This window comes from Kockovaella imperatae (genome assembly GCF_002102565.1).
Source record: "Kockovaella imperatae strain NRRL Y-17943 chromosome Unknown BD324scaffold_4, whole genome shotgun sequence".
Lineage (NCBI taxonomy): Eukaryota > Fungi > Basidiomycota > Tremellomycetes > Tremellales > Cuniculitremaceae > Kockovaella > Kockovaella imperatae.
In genome coordinates this window covers 1,374,959-1,397,266 of record NW_019028944.1, presented here as the reverse complement: position 1 = coordinate 1,397,266, position 22,308 = coordinate 1,374,959, and the positions used below count along the sequence as shown (strand labels likewise).

At 53.3% G+C, this 22,308-nt stretch overlaps 8 protein-coding genes across 8 annotated transcripts; 5 read left to right on the top strand and 3 right to left on the bottom strand.

Moving 5' to 3' along the window:
• Positions 1 to 924: 924 nt before the first annotated feature.
• Positions 925 to 4,162, bottom strand: BD324DRAFT_608093 (hypothetical protein; the record flags this gene model as incomplete). Its single annotated transcript, XM_022014101.1, has 3 exons — positions 925 to 3,601; positions 3,768 to 3,837; positions 3,979 to 4,162. The coding sequence occupies 3 exons, from the start codon at positions 4,160 to 4,162 to the stop codon at positions 925 to 927; spliced, it is 2,931 nt and encodes a 976-aa protein (XP_021872641.1).
• A 93-nt stretch (positions 4,163 to 4,255) lies between these two features.
• BD324DRAFT_599677 (WD40-repeat-containing domain protein) lies at positions 4,256 to 6,970 on the bottom strand. The gene is made up of 10 exons (XM_022013908.1): positions 6,579 to 6,970; positions 6,425 to 6,506; positions 6,179 to 6,360; positions 5,910 to 6,129; positions 5,757 to 5,858; positions 5,588 to 5,699; positions 5,306 to 5,534; positions 5,132 to 5,249; positions 4,914 to 5,082; positions 4,256 to 4,857 (listed from the first exon to the last, which is right to left on the bottom strand). The coding sequence occupies exons 1-10, from the start codon at positions 6,814 to 6,816 to the stop codon at positions 4,621 to 4,623; spliced, it is 1,689 nt and encodes a 562-aa protein (XP_021872640.1). The 5' UTR covers positions 6,817 to 6,970; the 3' UTR covers positions 4,256 to 4,620.
• Positions 6,971 to 7,619: 649 nt separating this feature from the next.
• Positions 7,620 to 11,033, top strand: BD324DRAFT_622052 (hypothetical protein). The gene is made up of 13 exons (XM_022015436.1): positions 7,620 to 8,343; positions 8,397 to 8,707; positions 8,750 to 8,816; positions 8,859 to 8,908; positions 8,952 to 9,111; positions 9,164 to 9,258; positions 9,317 to 9,462; positions 9,510 to 9,839; positions 9,899 to 10,051; positions 10,094 to 10,213; positions 10,271 to 10,556; positions 10,610 to 10,922; positions 10,964 to 11,033. Exons 1-12 carry the CDS (start codon positions 7,659 to 7,661, stop codon positions 10,895 to 10,897), a joined length of 2,691 nt encoding a protein of 896 aa, XP_021872639.1. The 5' UTR covers positions 7,620 to 7,658; the 3' UTR covers positions 10,898 to 10,922; positions 10,964 to 11,033.
• Positions 11,034 to 13,203, top strand: BD324DRAFT_622049 (hypothetical protein). Its single transcript, XM_022015435.1, has 3 exons — positions 11,034 to 12,086; positions 12,158 to 12,360; positions 12,420 to 13,203. Exons 1-3 carry the CDS (start codon positions 11,283 to 11,285, stop codon positions 12,928 to 12,930), a joined length of 1,518 nt encoding a protein of 505 aa, XP_021872638.1. The 5' UTR covers positions 11,034 to 11,282; the 3' UTR covers positions 12,931 to 13,203.
• A 523-nt stretch (positions 13,204 to 13,726) lies between these two features.
• BD324DRAFT_378253 (hypothetical protein) lies at positions 13,727 to 15,356 on the top strand. The gene is made up of 2 exons (XM_022012626.1): positions 13,727 to 14,508; positions 14,569 to 15,356. The coding sequence occupies exons 1-2, from the start codon at positions 13,846 to 13,848 to the stop codon at positions 14,962 to 14,964; spliced, it is 1,059 nt and encodes a 352-aa protein (XP_021872637.1). The 5' UTR covers positions 13,727 to 13,845; the 3' UTR covers positions 14,965 to 15,356.
• BD324DRAFT_378267 (hypothetical protein) lies at positions 15,357 to 16,648 on the top strand. The gene is made up of 2 exons (XM_022012627.1): positions 15,357 to 16,396; positions 16,444 to 16,648. The coding sequence occupies exons 1-2, from the start codon at positions 15,748 to 15,750 to the stop codon at positions 16,503 to 16,505; spliced, it is 711 nt and encodes a 236-aa protein (XP_021872636.1). The 5' UTR covers positions 15,357 to 15,747; the 3' UTR covers positions 16,506 to 16,648.
• Positions 16,649 to 17,274: 626 nt separating this feature from the next.
• On the bottom strand, positions 17,275 to 20,382 carry BD324DRAFT_622037 (hypothetical protein). Its single transcript, XM_022015434.1, has 2 exons — positions 19,605 to 20,382; positions 17,275 to 19,548 (listed from the first exon to the last, which is right to left on the bottom strand). Exons 1-2 carry the CDS (start codon positions 20,115 to 20,117, stop codon positions 17,461 to 17,463), a joined length of 2,601 nt encoding a protein of 866 aa, XP_021872635.1. The 5' UTR covers positions 20,118 to 20,382; the 3' UTR covers positions 17,275 to 17,460.
• Positions 20,383 to 20,731: 349 nt separating this feature from the next.
• BD324DRAFT_622029 (hypothetical protein) lies at positions 20,732 to 22,059 on the top strand. The gene is made up of 3 exons (XM_022015433.1): positions 20,732 to 21,248; positions 21,319 to 21,591; positions 21,662 to 22,059. The coding sequence occupies exons 1-3, from the start codon at positions 21,072 to 21,074 to the stop codon at positions 21,896 to 21,898; spliced, it is 687 nt and encodes a 228-aa protein (XP_021872634.1). The 5' UTR covers positions 20,732 to 21,071; the 3' UTR covers positions 21,899 to 22,059.
• Positions 22,060 to 22,308: the final 249 nt, after the last annotated feature.

The following is a 22,308-nucleotide window of genomic DNA, read 5'->3' as shown; positions in this document are numbered from 1 at the left end:
GTGTGGGGCTAAACGGAAGGATGCAAGGTGCAAGTTCGCCCAGCCTCGAGTCAAAAAGTGCCAGGCGATTCACGCTCGCTCGCTGTCTCTTTGAAAAGAGAAGCTGACTTGGGAGTACCTTGAACGTGGTGACATCTCGGAACGACGTTGGTCCCCCGGCTCGAAAAAAGACCTTCCTTGGGAAAAGAAACAAGGGAACCTTTGCTCACCTCTCTGTGATCCCTCCTGTCTTCAGCGAAGGCGACACTTGAGCTCGCCAGTGCCTGTTGGATGGCCAGGTGTCTCTTTCCGAAAGGTCTGTCTCTATGAAGAGGGTTGATCGCTCCTCTCCTCCCGTGAGGAATTGGGCGTTTGACCGGGACACTGACCGGGGAGAGAGAGAGAGTGAATGATGAAAACGTCTATTTTTTGATCCCAGATTCGCTGCACTACGCTACTCTCCTCATCCCACGTTGATGGATGCGATGATACGTCTGGTCGAACTCATTTGCTGTTGGTTTGGTCGTTCAAACAAACAACAAGACGATACCTGAGGATGTGGCGACAGACATGGCACAACCAACTTGCTTGGGATGACTGATTATTAGACCATATTTTTCTCATTCTCATCTTGACCCGATACTCGAGGTATATCATATCCTCAATGGACTCATTTACATGCTTACATCACCCAAACCCTCTCACAAGTGATTGGGGCACCACCGAAAAGCAGTATACCCGCTGGTGAACTGACTCAACGCAGCGTGCTGTGGCCAGCCAGTCATCTCAAACGGTGCGGACGTCTCATTCCTCCCGTCCATTCCCGCCGATAAAGACCAAAGCCGCCGAGATCGACACGTATTACGACGTCAGGTCAGACCAAGCTTGGCACCTGAATGTGGCATTTTTGATACTAGCTTGAATCTACTGACTCCAACCGACCGCTCACGACCAAAACACCTTCTTCTCACCCTTCTTTCTCCACGATTCCCTCTGCCTGCTCAACTCATCGTCTACCCTCACTTGATCCATTCCAAGCGATTGAGCATCACACAGCTCATCCTCATCCATGATCCACCAGCCGGTAGGTCTGTTGTCCCGACAAGCTGACACGGTGGACGACGATCCTCTCGGCGGCACCACCACCCTCTTCACTATCCCACCACGCTCCTCTCGAAAGCTCAAAGCCAATTTTGATCGGCTGATTCCCTTGCTCATCCTGTTCAACGCCCTCGCAAAATCATCCATCTTCGTCATCGCGTTCTCTTTCCGTTCATTCGCCTGACGCTCCTCATGATCCCTCGACTTGAACGCCCTCTCGCCGTACATTCGTCTCCAGGTCCCCGTCGGGATTCTCCCATCCATTTCGAGTCTCCAGACCTCGGCTTCAATCTCATCGTATCCGAAACATTCATGCACCACTTCGCCGACCCAAGATGGAACACCGCGGCTCGCTGCGCGTCGTCGTCGTCCACGTCCATCACCACGACCTGCTGCAGCTTCGGCGGACCGTTCGTCCAGAAAACTAGGTTGTTTCTTCAATCCTCCAGGACGAGCGTGCGTGAGGGCCGTCGCGCCGCGAAGATCGCCTGGACGAGATTCACACCGGGATATCCGGCTTGATCTTCGTTTGGCACCGCGTACGCCTGCTGCTCCTGCTCCTCCTCCTCCGACAAGGTCCCAAGCGCCGAAGGCACCCGGACCACGCTCGAATGGATCCCTCCATCCAGGTTTGTCCTCGTCCTCCCAGTATTTTGCCAACCCTTTCTTCTCCTTGACCACATCCCCTCCCATGACTTCCACTGCCCATTCCCAATCTTTCTCCGCGCGTCTCAGATTCCGCTTCACACGTTCTCTCGCCACATTGAGGATCGCAGATGACGTCGACCACCATTCGTCCAGCTTTCTCTCCCATTCCCTCACAAGATCCGGTGGGAAAGGAGACGTATGAAGTAGGGTCGTGCTGACCAGATTCCTGGCATAGAGCAATTGTCTAGCCAGCGATAGACAGTGGAGCAGTCGAAGTAGGTGAAGCAAGGCATTTCGATGATGTGGGAGAATGGTATCGGTCGGTGTGGATCCGTCGCCAACGACGGGAGCAGAGCTCATCTGAGATGATGATTCACCGAGGCTCATGGCGGGGGATGAGGGAAGAGGCATGTCGTGTGCACCGAGATAGGCCGGGGCAGTCGTAAAAGTAGCTGATGTATCGCTGGAGGAAGATGCAGGATTCTCCAAAGGTCGCCGAGTGGTGGTCTGGCTAGCGATCCGAGGCATAGGCATCGTGGTGGTAAACGGGAACGGTGTCTTTCCTCTGAAAATGGACAGATAGACAGATGCAAGGGAGCCACCGTCTTGAGAATTAACATCTGGGGATGGGTCTGACCACGGTTTACGAGGTAAGGGCGGTGGTGGATGTTCAGGTGGAGGTTGAGCTGGTGGAAGTCTGAAAGAGAATGCTGGTCTGACGTTGATCTTTGGCAATGTCGGAGGCTTGTCCAGGCCATCGGGGAAAAGCTGAGAGAATCGGATAGGTGTTGCCGATTGATATGATTCGCCTCGCGGTACAGGGACCCTTTGAGCAGTCTGGATAGAGGAGTGATGATCGTCCAGGGTGACAGAGACGACGGATGACCTGGATGATTGGGGATGGTCGGCGGCGGCGTGAGGAGAAGCCACTTGAGGAGGATAGGATAAAGGTCGGCCGAGAGGATGAAGCATTCGGGATGGACCTCCTTGAGAGCTGTTGGCGGTGGGACTGTGTGTCCATGGTTCAGGCATCGTCATGCAGAGTCGAGTGGTGTCACGAGGTTCAGACTGATCGTATTGGATCTGATCCAATTGTTCGGGTGAATAGCCTTTCGTTGGCGAGATTGTCACCCTGACTTCAGGTAATGTCGTGCTTTGCGCTCTGGCATGTTCAGGGATCCAGGGGCTCATCTGATCAGGTGCCAACTCTGGTGGAGAAGGCAACGTCGTTTCAGGCATACGATCACGTCCGACAGCTGATTCAGCGGACAGGCGACGGGACGACCGCCAGCTGTTACGTCCTTGGTTTGACAGCTTTGTTGAAACGCCAAGAGTGGTGTCGACAACTGGGGCAGAAACACGTCGATAGTTCTCTTCTACTACTACCTTGGGGGGTGGGGATATCGGACCAAAAGTCTGTCCAGACCATCTGTTCTTGTTCTTACGGGATATCGGAGAAGCAAGGTCTAGCATCTCGGGAGGGATAGGCGAAGGCTCTGATTCGCTAAAGGTGAGGTCGGGTCCATCTCTAGTCTCCTGATCTTCATCGCATCTTCCATGCCCTCGATGTGCCTGCGCTCGATCCTCAAAGGAGGCTCTCCGAGGTGGTTTTGTCAATCTCGGTGGTCGACCTAATGGCAGATTCATAGGGACCTCAAGTTTAGGTCGAGGTGAGAGAAGGTTCAAGATCTTCTTGTGTGTCGGTTGATGAGGTGGCCCTCTGGGTCTCCAGATGGGGATAGGCCAGCTTGATGGCTCAGGTGGAGAGGATGGGAATGGCATCTGAGGCGGAGCGGGTGAGTAAGCCGGCGATTGGAGCTTGCTAGTGAGCTTCGTCTGCCTTCTATGGTCAGGCGCCCTGGCTGCCGTGATCCTTCATCGGTTCGTAGCCAATGATTTAAGCTGATCCACAAGTTGTCTTCCGCAGACTCCGCAAGACTGTCCAAAGGTCGTAGCAGGATCCAAAGTCTTGCACCTCTTTCCCCAGAGGCCCAGGATTTCTTCGGTAGTGACGTTTGAATCTCCAGAATGTGTCTCACCTCACGTCAGGTTCAATGTGTTCATTCACACGTTCAGCTCTCCTCTGAGACAAAAATTGTCCATCCAGACCTGTGAGTCATGTGTTGAACACTGAACCGAGGCCCATGAGGTGTGAATCATGGGTGTAGGATCGAAGTGAGCCCTCCTCGATGGATGATCATTCGCACCCTTCACTCTCAAGATGTTTTCGGCTCTCCCTCCCTCCCTCACTGCCCCCAGCCTGTTGCCCTTCTGTCGCCTCTCCCATTTCCCCCCACGGTCCAACTCCAATCGTATAGCACGATTCAATACCTTTTTCCCTTTTCCTTCTCTTAGGACCACTTTGAAGACCAAACAGTTCTCTCAGCCCAAGTCTTTCTCGATACGGCGTCAGATAAAACCCTGTACTAAGCATCTTGGATCTCCTGGGTCCAAACGATCAGACATGACAGGACTGCATCGAGAACGCGCTGGCGTTTTGAGCCATTCGGATCTAACAAATGATATTGGTAGAAAGGAAGAAGCATTTCAGTTTTAGGCGATCGGCTATGAGGTTCCACCGGATAGTTAGAGGATTAATTGGCTGATGGACCTTCTGGCGAAACATGACGCACCCTCCCATACCTCCTCTTGACTCCTCCTCTTACATGTCATGTACTGTCTGGCGCACTATATACGTCGTTCGAAAGAACTGGAGTCTCTTCTACCCGAGAATCTGCTGCTCTAATTACAGATTACACCCCCTTGGTCGTCGGCTTTTTTTGACCACACCGGCAGAAAAGCAAACCTCTAAATCCCCCCCGTCTCCTGAGCGTGTGCCATGAGATTCACTCACGCCCGCAGCCCATTCCGCACAGATGAACATACGCCCAATCATCGACCCCCATCCAGAGGCTCATACTTCCAGATCCTAGCCATGCAGTCTCCACTTCCACTGGCGAGATGATTACCCGTCTTGGCCAAGTCGATGGAGATGACACTGTTCTTGTGACCCTGAAGCATGAATTGAGCCTGACCAGATGCCACGCTCCAAAACTGGATTGATCGATCCTTGGATCCAGAGACGACCCACTGACCATCAGGCGAGACAGCGACGGAGAGGACGTAATCCTGCTCGCGGTTGTGAGCTACATGTGCGCGCTTTCCACAAAAAAGTGAACACCCACCTTGTGTCCGTTCAGTGTCGACTGACACACGCCGAGACCCTTGTCCACGTCTTTTGATCCAGGGGGAGCATTCTCCACCGCACGCTTGGTCTGGGTGAGATCCCAGACGCGTAATGTTCGGTCCAGAGATCCCGAAACCAATGTCTTGCCGTCAGGTGAGAACGCGACGCTGAGGTGGAAATTGTCAGACAAAAAAGCGTCCGAGACGTGATACCCACCTGTACACGGAATCTTTGTGTCCCTTGAGTCTCTCCACCTGCTGTCCGGTCTGGACGTTCCATACACGGACCATTGTGTCGAGTGAACCAGCAGCGACAAGCTTGCCATCGGGCGACACTGAGTCCGAGGTCAGCTCTGAGCACACACACCAATATTGCCTGGGAACAGCTCACATGCTACCGACGTGATCCCTGCATCGATCGGCCCATGCTCGTTGTGGATAAAATCCTCGATCCGTAGATCCACCACACATTGACCCTTCTCAATATCCCACACACGAGCCGACTTGTCCCCTGACCCGGAAACCAGGAATCGGCCATCACGAGAAAAGTCGAGCGAGTAAATCTCCTGCATGTGTCCCTGGAGCAGGTGTCGAATGCGTTTCTGTTTGATGTCCCAGATCTGCCAAAGAAAGTGAGCCAAACTCGGGTGGGGGGAAGAACTGTCACACTCACCCTGATCTGCCTGTCCTCTGCCCCTGTGGCCAAATACTTTCCATCCGGACTGAAACAGATACTCCTGATATACAGATCGCCAGCTCGGTTGTTCGTTTCGTCCAACAAGACTCTGCAGACTTGTGTGTGAGCTAAAGCGCCTGCAGAAACACCGCGCACAGGCACTCACGAGACCTTGCGTCCATCCTTCACGTCGTAGATCTGAGCGGTCCTGTTGCAACCCGTAGCGAGGTACTTTCCATCATGTGAAAATTTGACACAGCACACAACACTTTTGCCAAGGTCATTTTGGGGGCATTGTCTCATCCACGCGCGCGCTCACGTCTCATGACTCAGGGTGTGGACCAACGAGACATCCAATTGCTTCTTGCTCTGACTTGACCACACCGCGAACCAATCACTGCCCTCCTTTTTCAACTCTCTAGAGACATTCTCCGGATCGAGATCTGATAGGAGAGAAGGTGGAGAGGTGGGATGCGGTCGTTCGCGCCTGTCGGTGGAGACGGCTCCAGCTCCAGCAGGGGGAGGATAAGGTGATCGACCTGGGGAGGGGGGTATCATGAGTCTCTGTGAGATGAATGCGCGACTCACCCGACTCGCCGTTCAATGGTGGTGGTCCACCCCCCGCGAGACTCCCTGGGAGTTCAGGTCGAGGGTAAGACGGTCTATCTGATTCGCCTAGACGTGATGGTGATCCTGGTCCCGCGATAGCAGCTGCAGATCCGCCACGCGCCTCGAGTTCTCTCTTCAGACGTGCGATCTCGGCCTCGTAGCTGTGGAGGGAAAGAGTGAGTGGATTGGCCTCCTACGTATTTGGGGAAGCTTGAATCGACTCACTGCTCCCTCACTCTCTGATGCTGTGACTCTAGCTCGTACAGACTTTGCCTGATCAAGCCTAGCTCGTTGATCTGGACTTGCACTGTGGACAGTGATCAGCGAGCCCTGACGACGCAAAGTGGACGCGTAGCTCGACCCGTTTTGAGATGCTCACTCTTTTGCTCGTATTCGTCCCTCTGAGCTCTCCACATCGCTCCATCCTGTCCCGTAGCTTCAAACTCATTCTGAATCAAGTCGAACAATTCATTCAATCTCGGATTCTGTGGTCCCGACGTGAGAACACTCGGATTGCTCGTGGTTGATGTTGGAGGCAGACGATGATGCTGTTGTGGTCGTTGCGGGATTTGAGGAGGTGGTTTGTAGAGTGGTTTGGAGTTGGAAGGATGATGCATCGTGAGCGGCGATGTACGGCGAGGAAGGGGCGGGGGAGGATGTCGACGATGGTGTTGAGAAGGAGGGAAACAGGAGAGAGAGAGAGGGATGATCAGCAATTTTGGTCCGTGATAATAATATTAATTTTTTGGCAACTTCGGTCGACGGAGCGGGGGGGGGGGGGGGGGGGGGAGGCGAGGCTATGACACTACGGTCTCTCCAGTGTCGCTGGACTTCTCTTGTGACTTGATCACGAAGCTTGCTATGAACGAGTACCAAAAGAGATGCACAGTCTCAGGAGGCAAGCGCGCAGGAGTATGTATGAATGATAAAGTGACAGGAATAGATCTGGGTTGATTGGGTCCTATCGGGGTAAGGGGAGAGAGAGGAAAGGGGTGTCAGGAGAGGCGCCGCCGCGTGGAAACCGTAATATGGGAGAGAGAGAGGGAGAGAACGTCTTGCTCTGATCTGGACCATGAACTCACGTTGTAGATGCCCGGAGGCTGCATATTTGAGGACAAGTGAAGTGGCGAGATGTGATTGAAGCGGTCTCGAGGTGGATGGATGGTGTCTTTCCAAGATGGAATTGTTCGGGAGAGAGAGAGAGAATGAGAATGAATGAATGGCGGGGGGACGAAAGGAGTATGTACATGGCTCACCGCAGGGAAGATTTTGGTTCCGTGCCGTTTTGGGCTGGCGATCTGTGCCTGATGAAGGGGGGGACACAGCGGCATATTACGTCAGCTAAACTTACCACGCGACAGCCACGCGACGACGACTCGTCCATCCCTTCGTGCGCGATTGGCTTTTCAACAACATAACTGTCAACTTTCTCGAGTGCATACCGCATCAAGAGATCACCATGTTCAACACACCACCGAATCCACATGACCCGACAGGCCCATCTTCCTCTTCTTCATCATCTCACACACCATCAGCTCCGGGACCAGCTCATCGTAGACGAGCACTGCCGCCCAGATCATCCCTCTCCAACTCGTTCTCCTTTGCGCCGCCGCCCATCACCCCTGCTCATCCGACATCGGCGACGATAGGTGGGCATGCCATGGATGTGTCAGATATAATACAAGATGGAGATACATCTTACTCCTTCTCGTACGCTGCCATGCCAAGGACAGCGACTCGCATAGCTGCCCAAGGCAACAGGGGGATCGCTCAAGTCTCACCGCGAGTCAGACCGTCTTCCTCCTCGTCTGCTGCACCTCATCGCCCTTCATCAGAGAGTGCAAGGGCTCGGACCACCATACCCAGACATAGAGATGCTCAAAAACGGAGATCGAGGCTCGCCGATCGGAGCTCACCGGAACGTGCTGAAAAGGTCTCGCCGAGAAAGAGGACGATCAGAGGGGCTGAAGAGATGGACGAGGAACAGGAAGAGGAAGAAGAAGGAGGAGGAGAAGAGGATGAAGAGGATGAAGGAAAGACCTGGGATATGGTGGATTCAATGAGACTGTGGAGACACGATGCGATCATGCAGCATCTGTATGATACTGCAGCTTTCTGGGGAGACAAGATCTTATCCTGGACAGGTAAGCCACCATTTTCAATCCTCCTCTTTAGCCATCCAGCTCACACAGAGCAGCCGACCCGAACGATGCTTTTTGGCTCGCTCAGACCCATTTCCTCACCGGGCATTATCTTCGCGCCGAAAGAATATTGACAGAACCCTTGCCTCCACCGTCACGGGGTGGTCTACCTCGAAAAGATTCACTCAAGGAGAATGGGATTCACGGCATGTCGAAAGGCAAGAGCAGGATGGAGGAGACCGAGGACGCGATGAATGGGCACCTGTATTCGCCCAGAAGCGACTTGGATGGAGAGGGAACGTTGAAAGGGAGACCCAAACTCATCGACGAGAGCTTGGCTTGCCGTTACCTTGCTGCGCAGTGCTTGGTGAGTGTACGAAATGTAACTTCCGCTCACCTCTTATCTCAGGTCCAGCAGGAGAAATACCAAGAAGCGTTGGAACTGCTGGGAGAATCGAATCCATTCAGAGAAAATGGTGAGTCATTGCCAACGAGGTTTGACGCTGAATGCATCGTAGGATCAGCAGGAGGACCCGCTACCGAACCTCATCCAGATGACGGGATCAAAGTGAGCATTGGAGATCCGGACAGGACTTGGACTCACAACCTAGCTTCACTCGTCCATCTGCCATCTTCGTGGTCTGCTCCACCTCAGGCTGTCGTCTTTGGCCTTGGCCAAAGAGTCTTTCATGGAAGCGTTGATCATTGACGTGAAGAACTACGAGGCATTCAGGGAGCTTGTCGAAGGGGAAATGATGTCTGCCACTGAGGGTGAGTTTCGACCCCCTTGCACGGGAAAATACACGGACTGAGCACACGATAGAATGGACATTTGTCCAGAATCTGGCGTATCGCTCGCAGCTTGCAGACGATCAAGCCATGTTTGTTAAGCTCATGTACATTACAAAGTTGAAAAAGGTGAGTGAGCTAGCTTGTTGGCGAGTCGACGACGGTCGAGAGCTGACGGGAAACGAAGGACAATCACATTCACGACATTTCACGCGCGAGAACCGAACTGGTCAATACCTATGCTCTACAAGACAACTGCGATGTGCTCGTGGGGTTGGCAGACGAGTTGTACGCAAAGTACAAGTGGGAAGACTGTTACGCAGTCACTTCAAAGTGAGGAACCCTTTTCTCCACGCGTTGTCAGCTCATTCACTGTGCAGGATTCTGAGTCGTATTCCCGGTCATTCCACAGCTTTGCCTCTTCACCTCGCATGTATGCACCACATTCACCGACTTCGATCGTCCCTCTTCATGCTCGCACATGATCTCGTCGAACAGGATCCTCAAGCAGCTACGACATGGTACGCGGTTGGATTATGGTATTTTTCCGGTAAACGATGGACAGATGCCAGAAGATACTTTAGTAAAGCCAACTTGATCGACAGTCGGTTCGCACCTGCTTGGATAGCCTTTGCGCATTCTTTCGCCTGGGAAGGAGAGCATGATCACGCGATCACGGCATACTCGACATCGGCGAGACTATTCCCAGGGTGAGCCAATCGTCTCTGTCTTTTCTCCCCACACGGGCTGACAATTTCTACGCCAAAAGGACTCACCTGCCACTGCTGTTCATCGGAATGGAGCACCTACAGCTGTCCGCTTCGACTCTTGCCGAGGAGTACTTTCGAGCCTCGGAGGCGATCAACGCTTCAGATCCGCTGCTTCTCAACGAGCTAGGCGTCGTCTCGTACAACAAGGAAGAGTGAGTCGCTTGGTACCGGGTGATGGTGCTGACACATGGCAGCTATCCCGAAGCCATCAGGTATTTTCAAAGATCGATCGACACTGCCAAGGCGATGCAAGGAGTCTCTTCGACATGGGCTGTCACGCACTGCAATCTAGGACACGCTTACAGAGTCACAGAGTGAGCTGTCTTTCTCCCATCGTCTTTTTTTGAAACCCATTTTGACACACCTCATAGCCAATTGGACAATGCCCAGGCAGCGTACGAACGCTGTCTCGCTCTGGATCCTACCAATGCGACCGCCTATTCCTCCCTCGCCATGTTGTGTCATCTCCGCGGAGACATTCGGACCGCTATACGACACTACCACGTTGCCTTGTCCCTCGGCCCTCAAGACCCCATGAGCACTGTCCTTCTCGAGATGGCTTTGAAAGAGCAAATGGAGCGATTGGGACCGACCACGCTGCCGGGTCTACCAGCCAGTATCGGAAGCAAAGATCTAGATCCGTTCAACGTCGCCAAGGTCAGTCAGCTTTTTATACCACCGGATGAATCAGCTGACAAACCGTGTCCCAGGGCAATCCATCGTTTGGACCTTTACCTATTGAGCTTGACCCAGAGACTCTGGCAGATGCAGGAGGCGAAAGTATCATTCATCCCGCGGGGGGATACGATACCACTGCGGACATCTCTGTTCTTGGTTTGAGGTCGATTGACGAGTCTGGCGTCGAACGATCCATGCGACGTCGCAATCGACGTGAGGGACCAAGGGACGCCAGCATGAGGCGAGTCGAACAGTCGATGATGGAGGAGGAGGAAGACGTAGGCGAAGAGGGAAGCACGATGGATATAGAGGAGGACTGAAGGGCGGGCGCGGGGCGTGCATAGCGTGAGTGAGTCGTTGAATTTCTCGAGCTGAGACTTGAACAGTTGAGCAGTTTATATCATCAATACTCATGGGGACGTGACATCCCCACTTTGCATAGTCCACATTTGGGGTTCCAGCGTCCGGACCATGGTCCACCGGACGTACTCGTCTCAGTCGTGATCCTTTCGTGTCGAGGGGTACTTAAAACTCTGACGTGTTTCTGAAAACGTCTTTCCTTTGACCTCTAGTGAATCGAGCTTTTTGAGCTTGGGATTTAGGAGGAAGCTTTGACTCCACCTATAAGTACGCTCGCCACCCTCTTTGTCGTCCGCTCTGTTACCCACTAACAACAGACTCACCCTGAACAAGCTTGGTTCCAGTATGGCTCGCCGTCATCGAGATGCTTCGTCACGACAACCAACTGCACGATTCGATCCTTCCACCCAGGACATCGCGGACACATACGTCCCCAAACACCGCTCGGCGAAGGATCAGACCAGTCATGGCTATAGCCCAGGACCACGGTGGTTTTCGAATGAACGGACTTACGACGATACCGTCAACACGGCCTCTATGCCGCCGTACCTCCACCACGGCACTGACGTGACGGACAAACGCCCACCTACCGTATACCCAAGCGAAGGCGGTACGACTGTAAGGCCTTCTTCGACTCTCGATGACGCTGCCCAGATCGACACTATGCTCACGATGCTCAATGATATCAAGAGACAAGTTGATTCCCCAATCGACACGATGACAGCAGAAATCAACACGTTGAGACAATCTCAAGAGGCACTTCGACAGCAACAATTGAAAATCCTTGATCAATTTACAGACGTTCAAAGGAATCTCAAGAACTCGCTCATCGCGATGAGGGGAAAGGCAGACCCTATCGGCTCGAGAAGCTGGTACCAAGGTTCCAGATCCTCTGGCTCAAGCACTAGTTCCGGTGATGAAAGTTGGCATGATGATTACCCTGGGTATAGGCCAACGGGGCATCATGTGAATCCCTCCATCCTCATCACTGAGAGGACAACACCGGAAGAAACCAAGCCTCAATGGACCAAGATCAGTGTGCCTGCTGAAGGGATGCAGGAACGTATCAGTCTTGTTCGTGTGAACGACGGACCGTGGAAGGAACAACTCGAGATATGGGTCCGGTCCGACGATCCCGATATTACCATTGTGAGTGTCGTGAGGGGGATAGACAGATGCGCCAAGATTAGGAGGGTTCATGTTGAATGATCCGTTCCCAGACACTTCGACTTGAAGATCCTTCTTCAGACGACCAAGAGCTTGGAGGCAGGACGAAAGCGTCTCGAAAGGAGGCTCATTCGCCGTACCCTACCAGAAGCGTCCGCTTCTCCGGCAATGTCAAACACCCGCAGTCGTCCCCAAGTGAATGGTCAGATGAACAAGATGCAAAGACGTGCCGCGATACCGCTTGTCGAACCCCCGGGTGAGGCTGTATTCCTTGCTTGCTCACCCTCAAGAGCATGTAGCTGATCTAACATATAGATGTACCGGCCGCAACGACTCTACAGTGGACACCAGACTTAGGACCCCCGGTCGGTCTCGAAGCGGTAGTCCTGTAGAGTCGTCCCGTGCTCGCAACAGAAAGGCTCCTTATGACGGACAGGACACCCCTCTTGGAAAAGGGCTGGCTGATACCAATTTGAGTGATGTCACCATTGAAGGCGGCACCAAACGCAAGCGACGTCCTTTGGTGAACCGACGGGACGTTGAAGCAAAGTACGACTCCTCAACGTTGCCTGATACTCAATCACCCTCGTACATCTCACGAATCAACAACACTGCCATCAAGACGAGCGATTCCGAGCCCCACAGGTCCACGAGACGACGACGTGGGAGAGATATAACGATGTCGACACAGGCCTGCACGCTCCTCCACGAGCAACGAGCAAACCAGTCATGCTGCCTCGACGCATGGCCGCGACCAAGTGGCACACGACAAACGTCGTTGGGGGCGAATGGAAACACCCGACAACAGGACAGATGCACCCGATGACAGGCATGCCAGCCGCGCCTCGAAGCCTTACCATCACAGCGGCCTCAACACCTCGAGCAGCACCCATTCCTCCAGCATCATGCGATCCGGTGGATGGGGCAGCACGTCTATGCCCCTCAGAAATGACCCGCTCAATGTGACTGCCTCGCTTGTTGGGGCGGCGTACTGAGTTCATCCTGTATACCTTTCCTCTTGATATGGAGCCACGTCACTTTGAGCGACCCAACTTGGATTATCCTGAACGCACGCGCATGCATACCCGTCCCAGAGCAGCTTGATTCAGAGCGTCGAGATGAGCATACTGTACCGCGCTCGGTTTCGAAGCGAATGTGGCACTTTAGAACCCCAATGCTCTGATGGAGCATGAAGGCATGGACTGTGTGAACATTCACACCAGGGACCTTTATTCTATCTGTGGTCAACTGCCTTGACGTAGAAGCACTTCGTGCTATGCAGATCCACACTGTCCTCGGCAGATGCCCGAAAAGCAACAGCAAGTGGCAGTGTGCTTCTCTCGGTCAATCTCCGGCCGGTCTGCCAATCGCCGGGGCGGGCGCGGCCAAGTGAGAGCATGCAGAGTGTGCGAAGCTTCTCGGGTTCTCACTCTCATCATGAATACACACCCTTTGTCGGCATACTGGAAGGAGATTCACTCAACTCCACGTTTCAGCATGTTGGGTGTGGTGTGTCCTTTGATTGAATGCTGGAAAGTCAAAGTTGTGCTGATGACCTCTGGGAATCACACGTGTGAGAGCAACTCGCTACCGCAAAGGTATATATAAACGAGCTCACCTTCTTTGCCATCGCATCACTGCCGAAACATTGCTTCTATCACTAGTCCATTCCAACCGCCCGGAAATAACCCTTGGCCTCACCTGGTCAATCCATTGCCAAACCAGAAGATACCTCACAAACATGGGCAAAGAGTCAGATCGCAGGTATCAAACCTCACGAAAGTCTACTGGCTCTATCTTTAACACACGTTACCACTCGCAAGGAGCTACTTACACCGAGTATGACCCCGTAGATACTCGGACGGGGTATTCCCAAACTAGAGACAACGGTCTTCAGAATTCACCTCACACGATGGGTGGGCAGCAAACAACTTACGCTGATAGTCCCACATTCGTGTATGTGCACAACGATGACGGATATGCAGATCTATCCAGCCAGATGAAAGCTCTTGAACGTAAATTCATGGAATTTAACGGTGGACTCCTCGACCTTGAAACGAACACCAACCTCAATCACAGTGCGGCGCTCCAGGCCACGGCGGGGATCCATCAGGAAATCTCCAAAGTCAATACTGCTTTATCAGCCGGTCTGGCCTTCTCAGAGGAGTACCAAGATGTCAAGAATCACCTGGTCAAGGCCTCCAGCATGGCCTCTGGTCTTGCTGACTTTCTCAACGGTGCGAACGGCACTACCACATATGGCAAGTATCCAGGCATGTCAACGGTCGGCAGTGAGGGCAGTGAGACTATACACATTAATATCGCGAATGCACGCTCAATGTTCCCAGCGTACCATACGGGGAGGAACGTGATGCCTGACCAAGTCCACGACGGGTATACGCAGGTGAGCTTACCGACTAGTCGTAGCTCTAGTGTTTGCCGATCATTACTGATGCTTTGGCAGAACGCTTACACGTTACATAACGGTGCTCCCAATGGCTATGTACAGCCCAATGTCTCCAGCCATAACCCTCCATCGATGCCTTCTACTTGCGGCGGCAGATCGAGCGGGCCTGGCTACAACATGACCAGGCCGCAAGATACTACTGCATGGTCACAAGGTGGTTATCTGCCGCCGCTGGACAGCGCCACTTGCGCCACTCGCGGGACCCGGACCCGCCACGAGACAGAGGAGAGTGACGAGATGTCCGCCTTCCATGTCGGCCAATCTGGTCCTCATCGACCAACGATGCGAACGGCCAGAGTGTACAGTGACGACGACTATCATCGCGGTCCTCCTCAGCGTAGCGGGGCTCAGCAATCGCCATGGACTGAGAGCGATGACGGTGAGTACGTTTGAGTACCAATACGCAGGTCGATATAGCCTTAATTTTGGCAATCCACCACACCATCACCCTCTACGGCTTGCGTCTACCAAAAGGTCTTGATTAATACCATAGAAACAGAGCTCAGGCGGAGCTATGCATGTCGTAAATCCCTTGCATACCTCTGGGCAAGGATCGATATTGGCGGGTCTTTGCATCCACCAGCTTTGAAAGTAGCGGATGACGTGTGCACTCCTCCTTCACTGGGGCTACTGTATTCTGTGCCATCTCAAGGGGTCGACAATACTATAATGGTCGCCAACCTCGTCCACGGACGCTTGGTCCGAAGTGAAGCGGGGCTCTTCTTGCCCCCTCCTGTACGACACCGACGATGATGGCACTTTGGCCGGTCGGCCGAAGCAACCAAGGACTCGGGAACCGTTTCAAGAATTTGAAAGAAGCATCCCACCTCTTACAACGTCGTCAAACCATTTCTCCGTGACGTTCAACCGATACAACATCACTTGCCTTTCATGACGAAACCCTTTTGAGGGGCGATGGGGAGGTTATCATTGCCTACTCGCTCCACGTCTCACCTCTTGACCTCCTTTGATCGATGTCCAGCCAAAGATTGGGCTGGATTAATTGAGACGATATTCGCGGGTTCAGTGATGTCAAGGATATATAAAGAGTGGCGAGGCGAGTCCTACTGATCCCCAAAGTCTTTGTTTTCCTGCAAGACTTCCCAAGCTCATACCATCCTTGACTCAGACCAGTCTCACACAGCTCATAGGTCAACACTTTGGGTACCCAACTCAATGTTGACGAGCACCATGAATGGACCTGGCCCTTTTCATGGCGGAAAGCAACCCTCTAAACGATCCCCCTCCCACGGATCATTCTCTCATCCACGCTCTTCAACAACTTATGGTCAGGACACCGTCATTGGCTACAGGCAGGATGATGGACATGATGACGATGGAACGCGTAGTGACCAGTCATGGGTAGACACCACTGAAACGGCACGTCGACCTCAAGACGCCGCCCGCGATCAAGGTCCTTCTCGGGAGAGCGACGACGATGATGCAATGGTCACTCGAGACATGCTGGAGAACCTACATTCGTCGATGAGAAAGTCCTTTACCAGGTCTCAAGACCGCCAGAAACTTCTCTCACTCCGGGTCGACAGCTTGCGACTCGGCCAAACGGGCTTATCCGACCAGTTGGCCGAGATGGAGATTGCCATTTCAGGCGCCAATCAAAGTCTTCTGACACGCGTGGACAAGCTGACAGATGCCGTCAATTGGCTCACGGCGCTCTCCGCGGTAGACGCACTCAGGCCCTCTCAGGACACAACAGACCGCCGTCCCGGTACTAGCTCCTGCTGTTCCCACCACCACGGCGGCGGCGGTCATGAGCTTGATCTTCTAGACATATTGACATTCAGCCGACCTCACTCCGGCAGCAGTAAGTCAGATGGTACCTATACGTTCGACAGGCTCTGACCCGCGCAGACATCTTTCCTTCCCCTGGACAGGCTACGAACGCCTCACAGTCAGCGACGGTGAGCTTTTGATCTTGATGGCGTGGCGTGTGACTGGGGTGTTACCGGCGGGCAATAAACCCCTCGCTGCCTCCTAGATCCGAGGCTGATAGCCGCACAGAACGATGCCGTGCTCTTCCAAGCCTTGAAGATGGCAGCGAAGGCAGAGGCAGAGGCTCCCAAGATTTCCAAGACCTCCCAGCCTTCTGAACCTCCAAAAGGTTCTTACAGCAGCATGAACAACTTCCAAGCGGGTCGACCAGGTCAAGCGAATCATACTACTTATACCCAGGGGAGCAACATGCACGCTCCCTGGTCCCTACCCCGACGAGAAGCGCCGAAAGCCCCGAGCGCGACTGCTCAAAGTGACACAACCCAAGTGAAGCCAACGAATTCGGCGGTGAATCAAGAGACGAACACTGCATTCACCAGCCACGATGGCTCTGGTATGTCCTCGAATAGCCAAGTCTATGGGCGACCGGGCAATCCTGTCGCACCTTATTCCATCCTTCCGGGGGAAACGTCCCTCAATGATGCGTGCCGGCCTAAGCCTCACACTGAAGCTCAGTGGCGAGCAAGCCTGCCTGAGGCTTACACTGACTCGCAGTGGCGAGCAAGCCGGTCTCTGCGGCCAAACGCAGGCCATTTGAGGGCTGAAAGCGGACCTCAGGGGGTCGACTCTGCTGCTCAAGGATCGCACGCTGCGTCAAACTCCAACCTCTGAGGGCACTGCATTCACGCAGGTCATCCACGATGCAGAGACTGACATGTTTATAAGGAGAGAGACACATAGACAGAGCTATGCATGGTTTAAACCCCTAGACGTGCTCAAAAGTGTCTCAGCAGACATGCATTGGAGGACATCTCCGGTGATTGTGGCTTGCTTACACTTGTGGCAGTCGACTCATAAGTGCAATCGATCCACCACTGGGTGTCAGCCTCCGCACGGATCCAGGCCACGACGTCTGCATAACCAACCCGTCTGGCCTCACGAGCTGACCTCAGACACCACATTATACGTCAAGATCCCCCGTGTCCAGTGTTCGTTACCCGATATGAAATCGCCTCTGACCACCTTCCCGCGTCTAATGGTCAAATGCCGATCCGCGTCCTCCGTCCGGATATACACGCCTTCGATTGGGGAGTCGCTACACGTACTGTGCCGCTTGAGGATATCCAACACCTGTGATTGAGTCACTTGATCGACTTGGGCGATCAATGGGACTTGAGCGATTCCAGAATCATGAAGAGTCATGGTCAACCGTTGGCGCGATAGAAACGTCCCCTCGAGTCTGTCAAACAGGTCGAAAGCGATAAAGTGGTCAGGCAGAGACGTATAGTGGATCGAATGTCTCGCGACCATCCATTCACCGTAGAGGATGTATCGTTCGGGGAAATGTTGGTCTTGATCGAGTATCCGCCTGAGCGCTGTATCGTGGGCTCGAATCCACCCATCCAGAGGTCTGAACTGGGCGTGATCCGCCGAACTGACCCAATGACTCCGATTCTGACATCGGATGGCGCCGTCCCAATCCAGTGAGAATCCCATGTTCGCTCCATCGATCTTTTCTTCAATCGTCAGAGGGGCCCGGAGAATGCCAAAATCAGCCTTGACAATGTCGTCGGAAGTGGTCGCTCCTAGATCGAGCAAGTGAGGTGTCCGAGGGAATTTGATCAACGGTGGATCACCACAGATCCGAAAGACGACTTGACGAGCGGCCAAAAAGCTCGTGATGGTGTATATGGCTGAAAAGCCTTCATCCAGAGTCGGCGCTTGCATCTGTCGATCCATCTGTTGGAGAGCATTGGCGCCTCGCCCGGCACGAATTCTCGGATGATCCAGTCTAGAGCTGACTCGTTGATGACAGAGCTCGAGGGGGTAGTCGAAGTAAATAGCGACGAGGTGATGCGTGAGGGAGAGAGATATCCAAGTTTTTCGGTCTTCGATCGTGGGATTGCATCGGTCCAACATGACGAGCGTGTCTTCATTATGTTTCTGACCAAACACTCTTTCGCATTGTTCCCGCGATCCAGATTCGTCTTGACTGACAATGATGGTGGTTCCCTGTGGTCTTCGTTTGAGAATAGCTGTGGATAGCCAAGACTTTCCAGAACCAGGACGACCGATAAGCATGTACGCTGTCGAGTGAGCGAGACAAGTAGGCGTCACACCAGCCTTGAATTGGACTGAACAGCGAGAAACTGGTTCCGAAACGTGAGTGGCAGCGGTGTAGGACAGCTTCCATCGATGTGAGATCCATTCTTGAACGAACGTCTCTTGACGTTCTGACTCGAGGGATTTGGGGCGACTGAGGCGAAGCGACCTGATGGCTTCCCTGGCATCGAGCCTAGGTGAATGAGAATCACTCTCAACTCCGTGCCTGGCGTCCTTGCCGAACATGCCAATGAGGCAGGCCAGAACGGTCCCGGCTCTACCGACGCCTCCACCACAATGTACGAGCCATGTGCCACCGTCCTGGACCTGCGCATACACGATGTCCATCTCTTCCCTCGTCGGCGTACCATAGTTGTCGATCGGGATGAAGTTGTGTTTTAAAGGTTTGAGCCGAAACCACTTTTCGTCCAATGGCTCCTCTTTCGTCAGGCTCAGTACGTGGGTCATGCCCATCTCGATGAGCGTGTCGATATCGGCTTCTCGTCGGGGCGTGGACATACCTGCCAGACGTCCCGGATAAACCCATGAAAAGTAACGGGGAAGATCGTAGGACATGAAAGTGCATCGATGGCGAGGATCGATGGGTGTCGTCCAGAGTTGATCAGATAGACGTTGATCGAGGCATCTCGGGAATCGAACGAGAAGTAGATGACGGAGAGATGGAGGCACATCATCGTATTCCTGAGGCGTGGTGATCGGTCCATATGGTACTTGCGAGGACATGGCACGAATACGGGACGAGATGGGAGTGAGCAAGGTGGAGTGGTTCAAGTGGACAGCTCGAGCATAAGCGAGCATCGAAAGCTTTGTATTCGTCGATCGAACGAGATCTCCCAGTCGTACATAGCCTTTGAAGGAATTTGGATCAAGGATGATCATACGCTCAGCCAGCAAAGTGGCCTGCATTTGGTTGGATGGGATCAGCTAGGCTCATCTCGTGGGCGGTCATCACTTGCAAATGTTACATCGGCGCTTCCTTCGCAAGCTAAGACAACATGATCCATCGCCTCCAAACCAAGGTTTTCGACTGAGTCCTGTAGCTCTGTGGCTTTCTTCGTTCGGATGATCAGACTCTGCACACTTTTATCGACCGAGTGATCATCCTCGTCGCTGAGAGTGATATGGAATGCTTTGGATTGCAGACCCTTGGTCTTACGCCAAGCATTCGCATGGTTCCATATGACAACGATCCAGTGTACAGATGAGCCTGATCCTGATCGACTGGCCGAGGCCTCCCCTAGGGCGTAGACGTGATTCAACGGGATCTCACCAGCGATCTCATTGACGTTTGGTCGACCGAGAGACTTGTATTCAGCTGCCGTGAGCAGCGTGATGTGAAGTGGAGACGAGGGATTTCGTACGTCTCCTGCATATCGATCCCTTGCTCGGTCCAACGACACGCCCAACAGGGCTAATCCCCCACGATAAGGAGCGAGGTAGAGTTGTAATTCGGTGGAATCGAGCTGCATGGTGATGGTGATGATGATGCTTCTGGCGATGTTGACGGGGAGGTGAATGGTGAAATGATATTGAACGTCATGATCGAGGAGTGCGCGTGATGAATGCGACCACCTCTGAGAAGGTCACCCCCGAATGCCCTTCGAGTCGACAGGCTGTGCTGTATCGAGCGAATGTATGTGTGTTCGAGTTAAGACAGTTGAGACGCCCTCTGCTTGATCTTCGGATCCGAAGGGAGTATCCGTTAGAGCGGAGATGATCAGGCTGGCAATAGGTTTTGACCCCCATCTGACGATAATGTCCCCCGACATGGGCGCAGTGAAGTCATCGGGCCACCACGGGGGCGTCGGGAGTAAACACTGAACTGGTCGGATAGTTTGTCGAAAGAAGACAATTCTGCAAGCTTCACAGAGACCTCGACCGATCTCGGTTGGAGTATTAGCTTGGCATCGCAGACTGACTGGTCTAGGTACATGTCAGACTGATGGGGACTCAAAGGATTGAACTTGAAACGTTGTTCAAGCTCGCCGAGGAGACAGCATACTGATACAGGAAGACGCTTGGGAATAGAAGCTCCACTTGCGATCTGGGCCTAGTCTCCCGGCCAATCACGACCGGTCTCGCCGAAAATCTCTCGCGCAACGTTCCTCCAAGTTTGTCTGTCATCTTCCCTCAGCTCTCCCCCCCCCCCCCTCCTAGTAGAGCTATGTCTTCCATTGAATAGAAAGAACCCTTAAAGGAAGAGATACGGAGCCTCTGAGGAGGGTCAACGCTAAAAGGAATGTTGAAGCCTGGCGTTTGGTCAAGGGACCGAGAGCAAAGTGTACAAGAAGCCTGGCGATAAGGTGGCAAATAAAGAGCTCATGGCTCTACCATACACACACCCACTCGCTTCATTACGACCCCTCTCGACAGAGTCAAGCCTCATATCCGTCGACTGCGATCATGTCTGGTAAGATTCGACAATGACGATGATGACTGACCATGACACAGAAATGAGGAAAACCACGAAGACGGCGTCCCACCTTGGGCATCAAGGTTGTTCTTGCTTGAACTCGAGTCGAACTCGCTTTGACCCAAAAGAAGATCACACCTACTTTGTGGAAACCACGCCCCCCTTGGGTCAACGTTTCCCTGCATGCGTGAGCTTTTCCACGCCCCACACTTAGGATCTCTGCTGACGGTCCACGACTGTGCCTCTTTCATCATCAGCCGACTGCAACCCAGTCGGGCAATGACGAGTGCCGAGAGTTCCACAAACGCGTGAACACCCTGATCGAACTCGTCCAGAGCTTGAAAAGCTTTGAGCAGAGTCATGACAAGACTGATCAAGGATACAAGATGCCAAGCAAGAGCCAACCTGAATTGAATCCTAACGCGCCTGAGGATCTGGATACATGGGTACGATCAGGTCGATTCCACCATACACGACCTACAGATTTGGGATCACGAGTTTTCATCAAGCTTGGCCCACATGAGGAGCTGGTGAGTCAGCTCGATTAAGCCGTCGAAAACTTGCTGAATCCTCGATGATCGTCCGCCCACAATCTCACAGCGGATTCACGAGCGGTATACCAACGATACGACGGGTATCTTTGTACCTACCGTGGCACCATTCACTCCCGGCCCATCCGAAGACGACTTTCAACGATTTCATAGAATCATCATGAGTCAGAAGTCCGGTCGTCAGGGCTTTGGAGGGAGTACCGCGCCTCATCAGGACTCCGTACCACCCGGTGACTCGTACTGTGGTCACTCGTGTAGGAGGACCTTTGCATCCGGCCTACCGTGAGGTGGGAGACTGCCGCCACGTTGTAGCCCGCAGCTTGCACAAGCTGAGCACGAGGTGATGGCGGGTCTTGTGTTGGCTCTTTAGGCGAGGAATGAGGTCATCAACAGTGAAGGACCACAGTGGTACATATAGAGCGATGCATGATGGCGAAATACCTTGGCCACCCCCATGATTCATAATGCACCAAAGTAACACAGACGGTAACTTCAGCCGCTCGCTCGGCCGATAGCTCGGCACGGAGATATCACGGGCACAGTTTTTGAGTTTATAGCGCCGCTGACTGCTGCGCACGTGGAGGGGCAAACCCCCTGTTTGTTGACAGCAAAGTTATGGGGGGGGGGGCAGGCAGTGGCGATCAATGAATGGCAATTCAATCGATGTCGCTGGATGCATGCAATCGATCGGCGGGC